The 15625-nt window shown below is 40.2% G+C and overlaps 2 protein-coding genes across 2 annotated transcripts in view; both read left to right on the forward strand.

The window, feature by feature from the left end:
- The first annotated feature begins 443 nt into the window (after positions 1–443).
- txndc17 (thioredoxin domain containing 17) lies at positions 444–2228 on the forward strand. The gene is made up of 4 exons (XM_028045517.1): positions 444–688; positions 839–920; positions 1537–1612; positions 1797–2228. The coding sequence occupies exons 1-4, from the start codon at positions 544–546 to the stop codon at positions 1863–1865; spliced, it is 372 nt and encodes a 123-aa protein (XP_027901318.1). The 5' UTR covers positions 444–543; the 3' UTR covers positions 1866–2228.
- Positions 2229–3338: 1110 nt separating this feature from the next.
- nxn (nucleoredoxin) overlaps positions 3339–15625 on the forward strand; it is a 69396-nt gene continuing 57109 nt past the window's right edge. Inside the window, exon 1 of the mRNA XM_028045516.1 lies at positions 3339–3996. Within this exon, the coding sequence (XP_027901317.1) occupies positions 3688–3996 (309 nt within the window). The 5' untranslated portion in view covers positions 3339–3687. The remainder of the gene's footprint in view (positions 3997–15625) is intronic.

Below are 15625 nucleotides of genomic sequence, written 5' to 3' on the forward strand. Positions count from 1 at the left end.
GATACTTAAAAATACATGTAAGATATTATGAATAATGAGTACAACTAAGACATCTTTAACTGGAAATATAACTAGTCAGAACAAAAAGGCACATATCTAAAACTTACTTAATGGCTAGTGACAATTCTTGCTGATATCTGAAATATATGTTTCAGATAGTCAGCAATTTATTGTAGATATATTCCTACAACTTTATGGTACATTTTATGTCATTTCTACCAGTTAGAATGTAATTCGACATATCGCAAATATATATTTTGTCAAGTCAGAATATAATTAGAGTCCTCTTAATTAACAAACACATCTAGTCATGAACCAATGTCAGATTTTACAAAAAAAAAGTAAGTGTTGTGAAACCGATTTTATGTTAAAACGTCCCGCTACGCATGGCCGAACTCTCGTGCGCGATCGCTTTAAGAACCGCTGCTCAACCCGGAAGTAATTCTTCAGCTTCTGATTCCTTATTTTTGTCGCAACTTCAGTGTTCGAGCGTGTGCTTGTAGCGGCTCAGACTTGAGATTTCACATCTGCTTAGTGGAAAGCATGGCCGGTTATGAGGAAGTGGTCGTGCACGGATACGAGGAGTTCTGTAAGGCGGTGTCTGCGAGAAAAGGGAAGGATATTTTCGCGTATTTTTCAGGTAACAAAGACGCCGAGGGAAAGAGCTGGTGTCCAGATTGTGTGAAAGGTAACTTAAATATAGCTTATGTCGTTGAGCAAGACTGGCTGCATTATGTTTATCATTTGTTGCTCTAAAATATTTTTGATTTTTATTATTTATTTATTTTTGCATTAAAAAAAATGTTCTTGTTTTATTTTTGTTTGTTTGTTTTTTCAGCTGAGCCGATTGTAAGAGGGGAGCTGACTCATCTTCCTGAGGGCTCCGTCTTCATTTATTGTCAAGTTGGAGATAGACCATAGTAAGTTTCTTCTTCTTCATTGTTTTTTTTTTTGTTTGTTTGTTTTCGACCTCATTATGTAACAGTTCATTGTTAAATTATTGCACAATAAATGTTTTGTTAAAAATAAATTTTAAAAAAAACCTTTCTTCTTCTTTTTCCTTCTTTCTTCTTCTCATTTTTAAGAGAAATATTGATGAAATAATAATTATTACCCAACTGAATTACTGACTAGTATGACAAAAGGGCACTAGGTATTAAACATAATAACTACATCAATAAAGTATTTAAATTATGTTGTAGTGAGATTTACTTGATGAGGGTTTATCGTTTCATTTGGAAAAAATGTGATTTCTTTTTTTTTTTCCTTTTTCATACATGTTCATACATTTAGACAATGTCTCTTCAAGTTCATAGTCTACGACTTGTGATAGATCCAGCTTGGTCAGTGCAGAGCTATTTATCTTCAGTTAAAAGTTTATATATATATATATATATACAATTGAGTGAATAATACATCTCCTCCCCAAATTGCATTATTTTTTAGTTTATTTCATAGCCACAGAGCTGATATTGCTGCTGGTTTTGAATACTGTAGAAACCAGTTTGTTGCAGTAATGTCTACCTTGTGCTTTAGTTGGAAGGATCTGAACAATGACTTCAAGAAGACCCTGAAGTTGACTGGAGTTCCCACTCTGCTGCGATACGGCACAGTAAGCAGTTAATCGTTTAATGTTTGAATCTGCAATAATGAGTCCATAGAGCCTGGATGTGAAAGTCGACAGAGATGTTTTGAAAACCCAAATGTTGTTAAAAGCTCTCTTAAATAAATAATTAAAAAAAACCCATCTACCATCAGAGCAGTGCTACAAGCTAACTGTGATCTTTGTGCTGCAGCCTCAGAAGCTGGTGGAGGAAGAGTGCTTCAAGCCAGATCTGGTGAAGATGATGTTCACTGAAGACTGAACGGTCCCCGGCTCATAAAGAGCCAACATTTCTTCACTAATCGACCGTTTACATTGCTTCATTCAAGCACTTAGTAATCACCCAGTTCTGATCTCAATACAAATTGGTGCAACTGAATTGCTAGCTGCGCTTTTACAAAAACAACCAGTCTGTCACATGCAGCTCCATCATTCGTTGTTTAGTGGGGTTGTTTAGAAGGATCTATTTCTCCTTTGATGATGCTGTGCAATCAGTCAATAAATACACACACACACACTAATTGTTGATTCAAAAAACAACTAGAGATTTTTATATTGTGATCATTTTTTCCATTGCCTTGCAATTGAACGTAAATAAAAATAAAAATAAACATTTGATGTTGAATAGTTAAACAATGCGTTATTTGCGATTTGCTACATCTTCCGCTTGTCAACTGTTCTTACAGAGGTCACCAAAAAGTTTCATCTGCCTCTTGCAAAACTTGATGCGTAAAGAACATGTAAAAAGCATCTGCAGTCGTCATGAGATGTTCAGTTATTTCTAAGGATTCTTGTCTCTGATGTTTGGGTTTTCACAAATATTCATCCTCCTCAGACTTTGTCATTTGTCATGTTGCAACCACAAGGCACGCTGCATTTTATTGAGGTTTCTATATGATAGACCAAACATAAAATAAAGCAAATATATGTTTAAAATACATTTGAATAACACAAACTAAATGCTATTGCACATGGGAAACCATTTTTATTATTCTTACAGTGTTGCACAAGTAACAGGTCAATCTATTCCTCATGTTGCCTGCTGCCACTCATGGGGAAATGTAACATGAAATTATTTACTGTAAATTTAGGGTTTTATCAACTGATGTTACTTTCAAGTAATTCAAATAATGTGGAATACTTAAATATCACTCTGCATTTCAAAATCCAAATATATTTCCTTGTTTGCTACTCCTGTAGGGTTAAAATCATTAGCAATAACAACACTGCTATGATGTAAGCTAATTACAGACAGCGCCAATGAGAGCAGACATGTTACATAGAGTAGCTTAGGAACGATAAAGCATTTGGTGTTGGTATGATGGGCCCTAAATGAAAATCTGCATAAGGTCCCAAAAAGTCTCGGACCGGCCCTGAAACACAGCGTAAACCTTTTTTTTTAAAATGTTCTCCAAAAGTATGGACTGAATAAAGAAGGCACGCCCACATGTTGTTTTCTTGTTCTGACCGCTAGGTGGCGGCAGACTCTCAGAAGTTGCTGGGTCGCTCCAGCGTTTACAAAAATCTTGATGAAATTCACTCAGTATATAAAATAAAACTTATTAGATCGATACAGTAATTACCTGTAACAAATATGTGTGTGTTTGTGACGAAACGGAGCAGTCGCGGAAGTGGAAATATCAAAATAAGAGAGTTGAGAATAAAAACAAAATAAAAATCTAATTCAGCCTCGTTTTGAGGCGTTACTGCATTAAAACCCTCGTATGACATGCAGGAGAAGTGAACTCTCATTTAGCAACAGCTGGTGTAAATGAGCGACTCCGTGCTAAATGGGAGTCATCGCGGTTGCAGACAGGGAGATTTAAGCGACGCGCATTCCTGCACAGCGCTCAGAGCGGAGGGACGAGCAAGAGCCGCGGCGAAGCCCTCACCACCGCAACGCCTCTCTCCTTACCTCCGGGGCTCGGAGCTCCCCTCACAAACCCCTCGGTGGAGGCGAAAGGAAGTGCTGGGTGTCGCCCCGAACACACGCCGCGGTTACATGTGCAGCAGCCTCGGCTGAAGAGGGAGCGGGAGGGGGGTTACGGCTGTGGCTGCGTGTTCTCGGACCGTGTCGAGCCGCGATGTCGGAGTTTCTGGTGAGTCTGCTCGGGGAGCGGCTCGTGAACAGCGAGAAAGCCGAGGTGGACGTGCAGTCTCTGGGCGCGAGGCTCTCCCTGGTCGGGCTCTTCTTCGGGTGCAGCCTGAACGCCCCGTGCAAGCAGTTCAACGGAAGCCTGTGCGAGTTTTACAGCCGCTTCAAAAAGGCGTCCGAGCATAAGGACAAGCTGGAAGTCGTCTTCGTGTCGTCCGACCAGGACCAGAAACACTGGCAGGACTTTTTGCAGGAGATGCCGTGGCCTGCGCTACCTTTCAAAGACAGACACAAAAAGGTAAGAGAGAGAGGCCAGGCGGTGATGGAGGGCAGCCCAGTCTGGCGGATCAGTCCCTGGTTACAAGTGACCTGAGAGCCACTGGAAACAAAACACATATATATCTATATATAGATATATATATATATATATATATATATATATATATATATATATTCTCTCTCGTTGTTTTTATGCACTTCTGGAGTTTAGTTTCATTCTTCTAAACAAGTCAATCTGCTTTTAATTAGCCCATAATCTGTCATGATAACTGCAGATTATCAGTAGTAGAGAAGATGAACTGAAATGAGTTAAAAACACCCGAGTCTATTCTGGGTTGAGACTAATTCATTTCACAGGATCTAATCAGGGAATTAAAGTATGATGCCATTGTTAATAACTTTATCTGGATTATGCTCAACGAATCAGTCTGTTGATAATTGCGTCTGCTGAAATAAGCCAGACTTTAATTCGTCCAGTTCTATCTGGACGTAAATGTGCTGCTGCTGACATTCCTGAGTTATTATTAGGAGGGGAAACACATTTGACTTCCTTCTGGCTTTCCGCTTTCCAAACACACTAATGATTTTTACCCAGAGACAGACTGGAGAAACGGCGAATTAGAGAACGATTATGGCAATTTAATGCCTGTTTTTGTTATTTGTCCATTCAGTTTAGGTTGCTGTACAGTCAAAGGCCTAAAATGCTGCCAGTGTAGTATTTTCAGCTTTTTGTGTGTTTCCACAAAAAAACAAAACGTTTGGAGGATTTGAATCAATTTGAAAGCACTTTTTTCTTTTTTAAAAATATGTTTTTTATATATAGATGTTTTTTTTTTTTTTTTTTTAAATACACCAATTTATTTTCCTGGCAGGAAGTCTTTTGTCTGGCTTTATGTGGGGGTGTGACCCACTGATGTCCATTTTGACAAACTCTGATTGTATTATTTATTTCTAATTCCAGGGACAAAAACTTATACAAGCCAAATGTGCTGCATGTTAGAGAGCCGTTTATAGAAATAGAAAATCAGAGTTTATGCATCAAAGCGTATGTTGCTAGCCTTTGTTACTTTTATTAAATTCCCAGAAAACATGCATCATGCTACATGCTGTTTTTAGATGGGAAAAATATTGGAGGAAGTTTCTAGTTATGACCCATGTGAGACAGGAAATGCAGTATTTTATTTTTTATTTTCAGTATTGGACCTGCAGCTCATTAATCTGAGTCGATCAGTTGAAAATCAGATTCTAGCTGATTGCTTGCTGCATCTCTAATCTTGCTTTTATGTATGTATATATATATATATATATATATATATATGTACATTTTATTTTTGTTCAACAACTGGAATTTACAAACTTGCTACAGCTTCTGAAAATGAGCTTAAATTTAGTGGAAATAAGGTTTTGGTTTTCCTCCTTAGCCAAATAATTTCGAACGCAGCTGAATATTTCTTTTTTTTTTTAGATTTGTGTGCATAAATCGTTGTTTTAAAAAAAATAATAATTTCAGCTGTAACAATCCAATGGAAATTTTTTTTTCCCTCCCCTGTCACACATCATGCTGGTGGATTTTTAAGTTTCTGTACAAATGCATTTTTCTGTGTCACTATATCCCGGCCATGTTGGCAGTCTTTGCAAACAATGGAGCGGAGGATTATGTTGCAGGAATTGCGTGTGTGTGCTCCTGGAGGCCAGGCCAGCGTCCTGATTACAGCGTTGGTCTATTGCAATTCTATATGACTAAAAAAAAAAAAAAATCCAGAGTCAGCTGTAATGCATCAGTGTGTGAATTCTGACATTGGCAGAGATTTTCATTGTGATTTATTGCATTTTTCTGCAACGAAATAAACTTCAAAAATGTCTTTCGGATTTGATTACATTAAAATATGAGCTTGAGAGACTGAAAGCCTTCAATATGACTTCCTGTCTCCATTACTTTCCCATAATGGAATCGCCCTCTTGAGTCAAACCAGAGCAGCCTTCCTGACCCTTTGCTATGTTGGCAGGATTTGGATTGAAATGTTGTCCTGTAAATTCTTTCTGATCACCGGTGATTGTTTCCGTTGCACCTTATAATGAACTCCAGGTCTGAATGAGGTTCAGATGATGGAGGAGGAAGCGGGGAGGGGTTGTCCTGGGGAACTGAGCACGTCCACCGTCGCACTGCAGCCTCATTATGTTTTCTGACCCAGAGCGGAAAATATCTGTGGCATCGACATGGGCATTGTTCGTGCTCTTCTTGGTGGTCCGCCTGTCTGTCTGTCTGGGCCTCGTGTTGCAGTGTGCAGCTGTCCAGCTCTGTTTGGCTCCATGTCACGTTTTGAAATATTCCTACTATGTGCTGGGCGACATGGGCTTAAAAGTTTTATCGCAATATTTTGTGGTGCTACGATAAAAGTAAGGATAAAAACTACTTATTGCTACTTTTTCTAGGTAACTGTATGACTCTGTGACCGTGTGTCACGGCAATCAGAGCCCCACGAACACAAATGATGCTCTTGGTGGGGTAAAAAAAAAAAGAAAACATTCCCATTTGTAATGAGTTTCTTTAGGACACCGGCCACGTAAAGAAGGGACTGGTGACCGAGTGCATCGCTAAGCTGCACACGGTGACTGTATTTTCACATTTATTGGGTATTTATTAATGCTTTTATTGAACAAACAGTGGAGAGGGGGGCAAAAGGTAAAACTAACAACCTGAACAGTAAGGACAGTTCTGAGGGAATTTAAACTGCATTCAAATTTATCATACTGTTGCATGAGAAATTTATCCCGATGAATGATAAACGTTACAATAAATACTGCATGTACAGTATCAGTCTAAAATGTGGCGTTACTAACACTCATTTCATCTGCTCGCTAGATTACAAAATTGTAATGTTGAGACTTATGTTTGCTAATTTTATATTGCTCCATCCAGTTGGTTTGCTTGAATATCTAAAAGTGGTGACACTGAATTTATTTTTGTTATTCTCAGCTGGTTGTTGCTCAAAATGAACTCCTCTTTTAGCACTTTCACACGTTCCTCAAACCCAATCTCCAATGTGTTTTATACGACGGACTGCGTTTTCAGCTTCTGTGTCCCAAATGAAAATTTTAAAAGTGGCATGTATTTTTATCCAATACATTTTTATCTTTTAGACCTTGCACCAGCAAAAAAGCCTCCGCTTTTTATCTTTGTTGGTCCGTCGCATGAAACCCCAAATAAATAAAAAAAAAAAGCACACTGAGGCTTGTGGTCGTAACGTGACAAAATGTTGGAAAGCTCCGCAATTAGTTTTAAACTGTTGCTAGTTTTCAACCATTTCTATTTTACTGCGTTTCTTTTTGGCGTAAATGAAATGCGCCGTCCTTCCGAGCTCCAGTCTGAGTAACAGATTTTGTTAATTGTTTCTTGCCAAAACAATTAGCTGACTTACGGGAAAAATAAGCAGCCAATAATTAGCAGACTGAATGATAATGAATGGCGTTATTGGTTGCAGGCGTAATTAGCTGCCTATTGTTTTCGGATTTGTTTGTCTTGAAGACACAGGAAGTGGCTAACTGGGACCAGAGGGGAATTAATTGTTTTGTCGTTGGATTAGTGTGTGCAGTACTCGTCCTGGCAGACCAGGGACTTTAAGTTTAGAGGTAGAGAAAAGCAGAAGCAGCTCTAAAGTTGCTGCTTTTTTTTAAAAAAAATTTATTTTATTTTATTTGACTTAATTTTTTTCTTGGATCAGGGAGAGTTCACCTCTTGGTGAAGGATGCACTTTTTTTTTTTGCTCCACTCTCCTTTGTCCAGAGCTCCAACGCCTCACCGCCCACGTCAGATACTCTGACTTCACTTCCTCCCCTCGCTCTGCTTGCCCACCCATATCCTACAATGACTTACCGAGCCGTCTCACTCTCACTTCATCCTTTTTAGTTTTCACTCTTCTACAGGAGGTATTAATTCAACAAGAAAATAAATCATTGGGTTAAGCAATGGAGTTTGTCGGGTAGGGATGACCGGTGACCAGAAGCAGACCAAGGTTTAGTTTTGATCCAAAACCCAACGTCTTTCCAGTCACGCATCATACCGAGTGCTACCAAGATGTGGTGTCTGTATTCACTGTCAGTAGCCGCGTTAACATTACAAAAGTGCGTAAATCGATTCGGATATTGTGCCAAAAAAAAACACAAATTATGCAATTGTGTTTCCATTGAATAAGAAATGAAATTAAAATCCCATGTAAATAAGTTTGTTCACGTGATGAGCCATTAAAAATCACGGCAGCGATGGATGTAAACATTTACAGGATGTACAGTATATTCACATTCCTGCCACGGTGCTAGCGTGTTAGCCATCAAAGGAGATGGCGACATCTTGTCAAGGCGTTGGAGTGATGATCTTGGTACGTGGGAGCGACTACGCATGCGGTGTCTTGGCAATTTATAGGTCTATGATTTAACAGGAAAGCTTTGGATTCAACACGTTCGAATTACAAACTTTTGATGCTAATAAGTGCGTTGTTGTTGCATACAACCTGCCGTGATACAAAAAAAGTGTTTCTATTGCAGTGCTGTGTGTTTTAATTCAGACTGCATAACGGTGAGAGAGAGCAAGACTTGGAGTACATAAACAGAAGGCTAAAGGAAGCACACTTAATTTCTCTGCTGTTGATTCCAGCGTGTCATGAAACATGCTCAATTTGTAAATGTTGGCCCTCATCACAGATGAAGATGAGGGCTAATCATGCTAACGATGCTACTTGCTTGTATTAGATGCTAAAGGTTTAAATTTCTCATTTTGTCTTAAAATATTAATAAAACCCCGTTTTAAAGCGACTGCTCTCTCACACAGGACTCGACGTCTCCTCAGCCCCCGATGTAAATAATTTATGACCGCTCTTGGCAGGAAGGCCATTTTAATGCTCATTTGTCGTATTAAATGGTGTCGGCAGGTTAAAGCTTCACAAAAATCTGAAATCTGCTCCAACATTCTGAACAGTGCTAGTTATCGGGTCGAAGCTAACCTGGAATCTGTCCAAGTCTGTTGTCGTTTTTTTTTTCTTCATTTGTTTGTTTTGTTTTTCAGAGATACTCGGGTCGGTAACAGAATACATTTTACTTAGAAGCCAGAAAAGACCATGAGATCATATTTCCGTGAAGCACAGAACCCATTTTGTTTGAATATATTACTGCCGACTGGAAGTAGGTGTCCAGATGTCGCCTTGCCGACAATTGCTGGAGTTGTGCAAAACTGAAATCTTGCAAATCTACATCGCATAGAGATTTTTCTGACTGCATTATAATAACGGGGGATCACATCACAAGTAAAAACCCTGTCGGATCCTGCAGCTCGCTCGACTCCCCGCCAGGTGATGACGGTTCTTAGCAGCCTCAGAGCGAGGTTAAGGACGCCTTTCATCAGCACGGCCCTCGTCTGCTGAAATCGTTATTGCGTCGCGCTCATCGGGTGTCGCAGACCTCCTTGTCCTGCGAACACAAGAATAAGTGGCTTCAAAGGAGGCGCTAAATGTTTTATCTGGGGCTTCTTGATCCAGCTGTTGGCTTTTACTAAGGTGTTTTAGGTTTTGTAGAAACCTTAGATTGGGGGGGGAAATGCAGCAAACAAAACATCTTCACCAATTAGTGTTGATATGTTGTGTTGAGGAGAATATAAAGTTTGATTTAAACCTTGAACTGATCGTGGGGCCCACACCGATTTCCTGTGTTTTGGTCAGATTGGCCAATTTAGCTTTAGCAATTCCTCATTGCTTTTGAAGAATTAAATGTGCTAAATATTGACACGGGAGTCAATTTTGTTTTTATCTTTACTCCAATAGCTAAAACAAGTGTGATGTAAAAAATCTTGCATTAAACAAAAACCATGAAAGCCATTGCTAACAGAAGGAAAAATGCTAAATTACGGCATAACGGTGTTTCAGCCAAAGGTGTGAAATAGCACTTTTTTATTTATTTATTTTTTTAGATTTATAGCACGGATTCCTTAACGCCGGTGTCTAATGCCAGGAAATGTGAGCTCTGCAGTCTGAACAGGGAAACCGATCCTCACTGAAAGACATTTGACCCTGAGCAGTAAATCATGGGAACACGTGTTAAGATTTTGCTGGTCATTAAATTGGCCTAAATGTTTTTGGTTAAACTGCTTATGAAATTTTTTTTTTAAACTTTTTTTTGTTTGTTTGTTTTTAGACTTTCAAGAGTAAATGAGATGGTGGAACTGTGGGGGGAAAAAACAACACAATTTTCATTACCCTTTCTTCTAACATTGTATTTGCAATATTTAGAAGATTTTTGAACGTGTCAGACATCTCGACTTAAGTGGAGAAATTTTTTGTTGCAAGACACAAAATTTCCCCAAGTATTTTCTATCTAGTTTCTAATGCAAATATCTTTGTACACTAGAAATAATACAAAAACTATTGGTTCCCATGTTATTTCACTTGTAACATGGGAAAAACACCTTGCATCTGCTCATAAATTCACTCATAACAGACTTTTTTTTTATTAAAGACATTAAAGTTGTCTTTAATGTTGACTTTCATCAATTTAAAGATTTAATTACTTAAAAGAAGCTCCTATATCTTGCTGAAGCGTTTTTTTCTTTTTTCGTCTTATTTCAAGCGTACTAAGATATTTAAACTAGAAAGAGACACTTTAAGATTTTGTGCTTCCAGTTAAATCCATTGCTTTTATTACAGTCCAGAGTCGGGGCATGACGTTTTTTGCACAAGCAAAAAAACAAACATAAAAAAAACAAAACTTTTAAATACCTGTAATTAGTTATTGTGTGCATGCATTCTCCTTTGCAGTTCAGACTTGTGTAGCTGAAATGATAAAATTTGAACAAATAAAAACTTACAAGTGTTTCTCTGTATGTGCAGCTGGTGCTTTCATAACCTATCCTGTGTTAATTAAAATGACCCTATGGGGCTTTAACAGCTGTAAAGTAAAGTGTGCTTGTATCCTGTCACCTCACGATGATCTTGAGACGGCAAATCACAATGTCCATTCACTTTAACTTCTCTAAATCGCTTTTTATAAACTCCGTTTGCTCCGTCTGCTTTCATGTTGAACTAGTTTTGCCTCTGACCTTCCGGGAACCGTTACCTTGACTCTGGCTGCCATAGTTTGACTCCCATTGTTGTGCAGCTGGGATGGCCCCTGCGTCCTACTCGCCATGTTTGACAAGAGCTCCTGTAAAGAATGCGCGGCGCAGACACCTGCTGCAATGAGAGCGCTAGAGGCTGCGGCCGGGACGCTAATGTCCAATCTCGCACCACAGAGCTCAAGTTGCCTTCTGCTCCCACCGGCCACTGTTGCCACTTTACAAGGTGATGTGTAATGTTTCAAGAGGCTGTCATCACAACTGCAGCTTCGGGGGTTTACCCTTTGAGAGTTAACAAGTTCTGTTAACATTTCCCCCTAAAATCAACGGAAACCATTTGCCTTCAGAAGTCACTAATTTGTATGTAACTTAGGCTACGTCCACATAGCAGGTGTTTATGCTCGATTCCAGTATTTATTTTATTGTTTAGCTTGGTTGCTCATATTACTACGACATGAACGCGACCCGCGATGCGCAGGAGAATAACGTTACATCCACCATTTATGGAGCGATGTGTTGTCATAAAATCATTACAAGGAGGCGGCTAATGACAGAAAGCAAAACTAATAGCAACACCTTTTTTGTGTCGCATTATCTGCAATGTCTGTAGGTTAGTCTGGATGCATAGTCAGAGCCAACAGTGGTGGGATTGTGATGTGCTTCACTGACTCAAACTTTTTATAATTTCATGATTTATGATCATTGTGTTTTGTGACTCAAGACAATTGAGGCTTCTGCTAAATAGCTGCTTATTTACCCTTGTTGGCAAGCTAACTTGTTTTTGTTATTATTTGGGTAAATGCAATTTTGTCGCCACTTGGCTAGTCAGTGTTTGTACATTTCTGTGGAGATATAGATCTTAAATTCCTTTCATAATCGTCTTTAAAAGGTCTTTAAAGAGTCTTAAGTTTGAGTTGGTGAAGCCTTTCCTCAGCCCTGGTGCAGGAAAACCGTTTGAAGACGATGAGTGGAGCTAAACACAGGGAATACAACAGATGCACTTGAAGCTTATCTGTCTTTCTGAAAAGTTATTTTTGTCTTAATTCAGGTTTTATAAAATATTTGCACTAGAAACTTGAAAAACCATTTTGGTGGATTGTGGTTTTACAGTGTAGTAGAGGCTTGAAGCCATTATACCTGAGGTGAAAATTAGACTTTGCATTGTCCTGACTAGTGGGGACAAATTGCTAATGAATAGTGCACTTTTTACCATTTTCACTTGTAAAATAACCCACGAAGCTATCCGCTACTGCTTTTGATCACCCAAAATCAGACCAGAATACGTCAAAGTTTTTGTAGCCTCGATACGGACAGAAATGGGGAAACATCCAAGGACTGCGAGTACTTTTTCTAAGACTCCGAGAGTCTCTGTGTGCCTCGTAAAATACTCTCTGCTCCCGTTATCTTGTTGTTAACGCGATATCCGTAAGGCTACAGCCTCCATCTGACTTTACTCCCCGGCCCCAACCTTCCTCCCCTAGTTGGACCGCCGCTGGACGCCGTGTGGTTTCCAGGCAGGACTTTCCACAGCAGAGTGACGTTAAGGATAACGGACACGGCTGATGTATTCGCCACGGTGTCTGCTGGAGCTCGGGATGAGAACAACAGATGATTCATTCGCTTGTCGTCCAACAACCAGACTAACGCATCTGCCAGTGAAAGCATCCAAAACCAGCGCAGAATAAAGTTCAGCGTTACAATAATTTGACATTCTGGTGATGACATACAGGCGGTTTGTTCAGACGAGGTTTCCATGAGGATAAGCGCATGGCGGTCAGTGGACGAAGCAAACCTCGTCCGGCTGAGCTTCATGTTTTTTAATGCTGCCGTGTCTCGATTCGCCTCTACTGCCCCCCCATCCCACCCGTCAGCCGACTCTTTCAGTCTGTAATTGCCCCATACAACAGCTCAGCTGCCCTTCCCACCATAATAACCTCACAGTCGCCCCCAGAGGCATCCTGCCATCCGTAGCCGTCTTTCGTTTGCCCCTTTATCTTTCCTAGATTGAATGTTGCCTCTCGGCGGTTTCCCCAGTTTTCCTCCTCCTCATCATCGCCACTGATCGTGTTTCTTAAGCAAAATGACAACTGACACAATGACGGATGGATGTGCACTCCTCGTGTTGTTTGAGCTCGCTTCATGTTTATTAACCCTGTCGCTAAGGCGGGAGAAAATGCGTGTCGTCCATCGGCGAGTGATGCGACTGATTTTTAAGATGTATTTGTACTTTTATCTTTTTGCTTGTTTTCCATTGAGTCCATCCATGTGACTGAGTGGAAGCAGAGTGGTATATGTGCCAACGGCAACCTCTGCTCCTCCTCCTCAAGCCTCTGTGCCATATTCACCCAAGTGTAAGTGCTCCTGCAGCTCCTGCTTGAAATGGGTTCGCCGTACAAAGAGACCCAGTGTCTCAGCGTGCGGCATGGCACCCTGGCACCAGCCCTGCTGTTTGTGGCACCGGGAGATTAAGCAGGCAACTGACAAGAGCAGGTTTTCACAGAAAAAGGATGGCTTGATGTGGTTGTAAAACAACAAAAATGGGTCGCCATATAAATGTTTCATCTTAGTCGATTGGCTTTTTTTTATGGGTTACCTAGTTAAAATAAGGACCAGATGGGGGGAAAAAAACAGGTTGAATTTAAATATTTGTTTTAATTTTAAATGTAACCTTTTAACCTTTCATAAGAGGTCAGCCATGTTGTCCACACATCCTTAAAAAGTCTTATGAAATCTTAAATTCATGTATTTAAAATTAAGGCCTTAAGTGTCTTAAATTCATTTGAAAAATGTAAGTTGTCCTTGTATACATTAATAACGGGTCATATTTTGTTGCGGCAGGACTATTTAATAAAAAAAATATACGCGTGTGTGTTTCTGTTGAGGAAAGGTTTCAGTGGTATTCTGTTACCCGATGCAGTCGCTTTTTTGTGTGTCTATCATGGTTACGTGAAAATGTCTCACTAGTTGGCTGGATGACGTTCTGTTGTTTTGCCACAAGCTCACTTCTGTTGCCAGCAGCATCCCCTGATAGCCCCCCATAATATTTTTGGCCTTAAATTTAATTCAAATCGGCATTAAAAAGTCTTAAATTTGTCTTGCTGAAATCAATAATGCTCGTGTATGTGCAAACAGCAGAGAAACAACTTACCATTACAGGACATCCTCTGTTGATGGTGGCCTTGCTAACTAGCATTAGCATTCATGGCAGGCTTTGTTGTGTCAGAGTTGCAACATTTAGAAATGATATTTCCCCAACATTCCCAGAAACACAAGCAGGTCCTGCTCACAGCAAACAACTTGAACAGAACTTCACAGGACAGATTGAAGACATTTGCTATGCTGTTGAAATGTCTCACAACCTCTAAAAGGGTCAAAATACAGTTCAAAATTCATCTGCGTTTGTACAGTTTCTTGGCTTTTGTGATCTACACACACAGTTGGGTTCTCCGACAGCAGTCTGTCAGCATGAGTCTCTGCTCAGGCGCTTGTCGGCCCCCCTGCCAGTCAAGAAACTAAACACTATTAAACCCACAGAAACGGCCTGGCCGTGGTGTAAAGATGCCTGTGCTCCTGTGTTCCTCATCCACTGCGACATTAGATCCAGTCTCCCTCTTAATTCTCAACAGCTGCTTCACATGCGACTCATGCTCCGTCATCTGTGTTTCTAGCAGCTTGTGTTCATGTCACGTTTTGATGTGGATCCCTCCATAATGCGGATTAATGGCTCTTTACTGATGGCTGATCCTCGGTTTGCTGTTGGACAGGCGGCACATTTACAGCTAGCCGCTAATTCTCCTGCGGGGACGATGAGGCCGGCCCGCGCATGGCATCCTGGGTTTCTAATGAGGTCGGACGTCACCGCATTTGGCTTCCCCACAAAAACGTGAATCGGCACTTTAAGTCAGTTCTCGTGGAGCGGCTAAAACATTATTTCGTTTTTTGCTTTTTAAAAGCTTCAGCGAGAGCTAAGCGTGTAAGAATTAGTAAATGTAGTTTTTTTGTTGTTGTTGCTGCTCAGCAACTCGACTTGCGTTCTAGCACTAGGAGGATTATTTAAATGCTGGCCTTGCTAAATTGGCACATTGCATTAAGAGAGAGAGTGGAGGAAAATGCAGGGGAGTCCAGTTGAAGCGGAGTTCCTGGCCTGTAGGTGGCTCATTATTTTTCTAATAACCAGAGAGTCAATTGGGATAATTTGCAGGTGCACACGGCTCCCGCTCCTCCAGGAGACGGCGTTCACAAACAAGCACTGTTGAATTTGGCTCATTTAGTGTGTTTTGTTTTCAGTTCTGAATCAAAATGTGCAGAAACATCTGCAGCTGGGTTTGCTGATTTCATTTTAACAATATAGTAGTTTGACATTAAATATAGCAAAGTTAATTATGTTTTATATACTGTGTGTATTTGAGTCACATGACTGTTGGGGTCAAATGTGTGAACTAATAGTCAGGATCGGTGGTGGGCAAGCTAATTAGGACAGTAAACAACAGTGGGGGCCTTGGAATCATTCATAGGGCTTAATTATCAGTTCTGTGGTGGATTTATTTATTTT

This window comes from Xiphophorus couchianus, chromosome 18, assembly GCF_001444195.1.
Source record: "Xiphophorus couchianus chromosome 18, X_couchianus-1.0, whole genome shotgun sequence".
Taxonomy (NCBI): domain Eukaryota; kingdom Metazoa; phylum Chordata; class Actinopteri; order Cyprinodontiformes; family Poeciliidae; genus Xiphophorus; species Xiphophorus couchianus.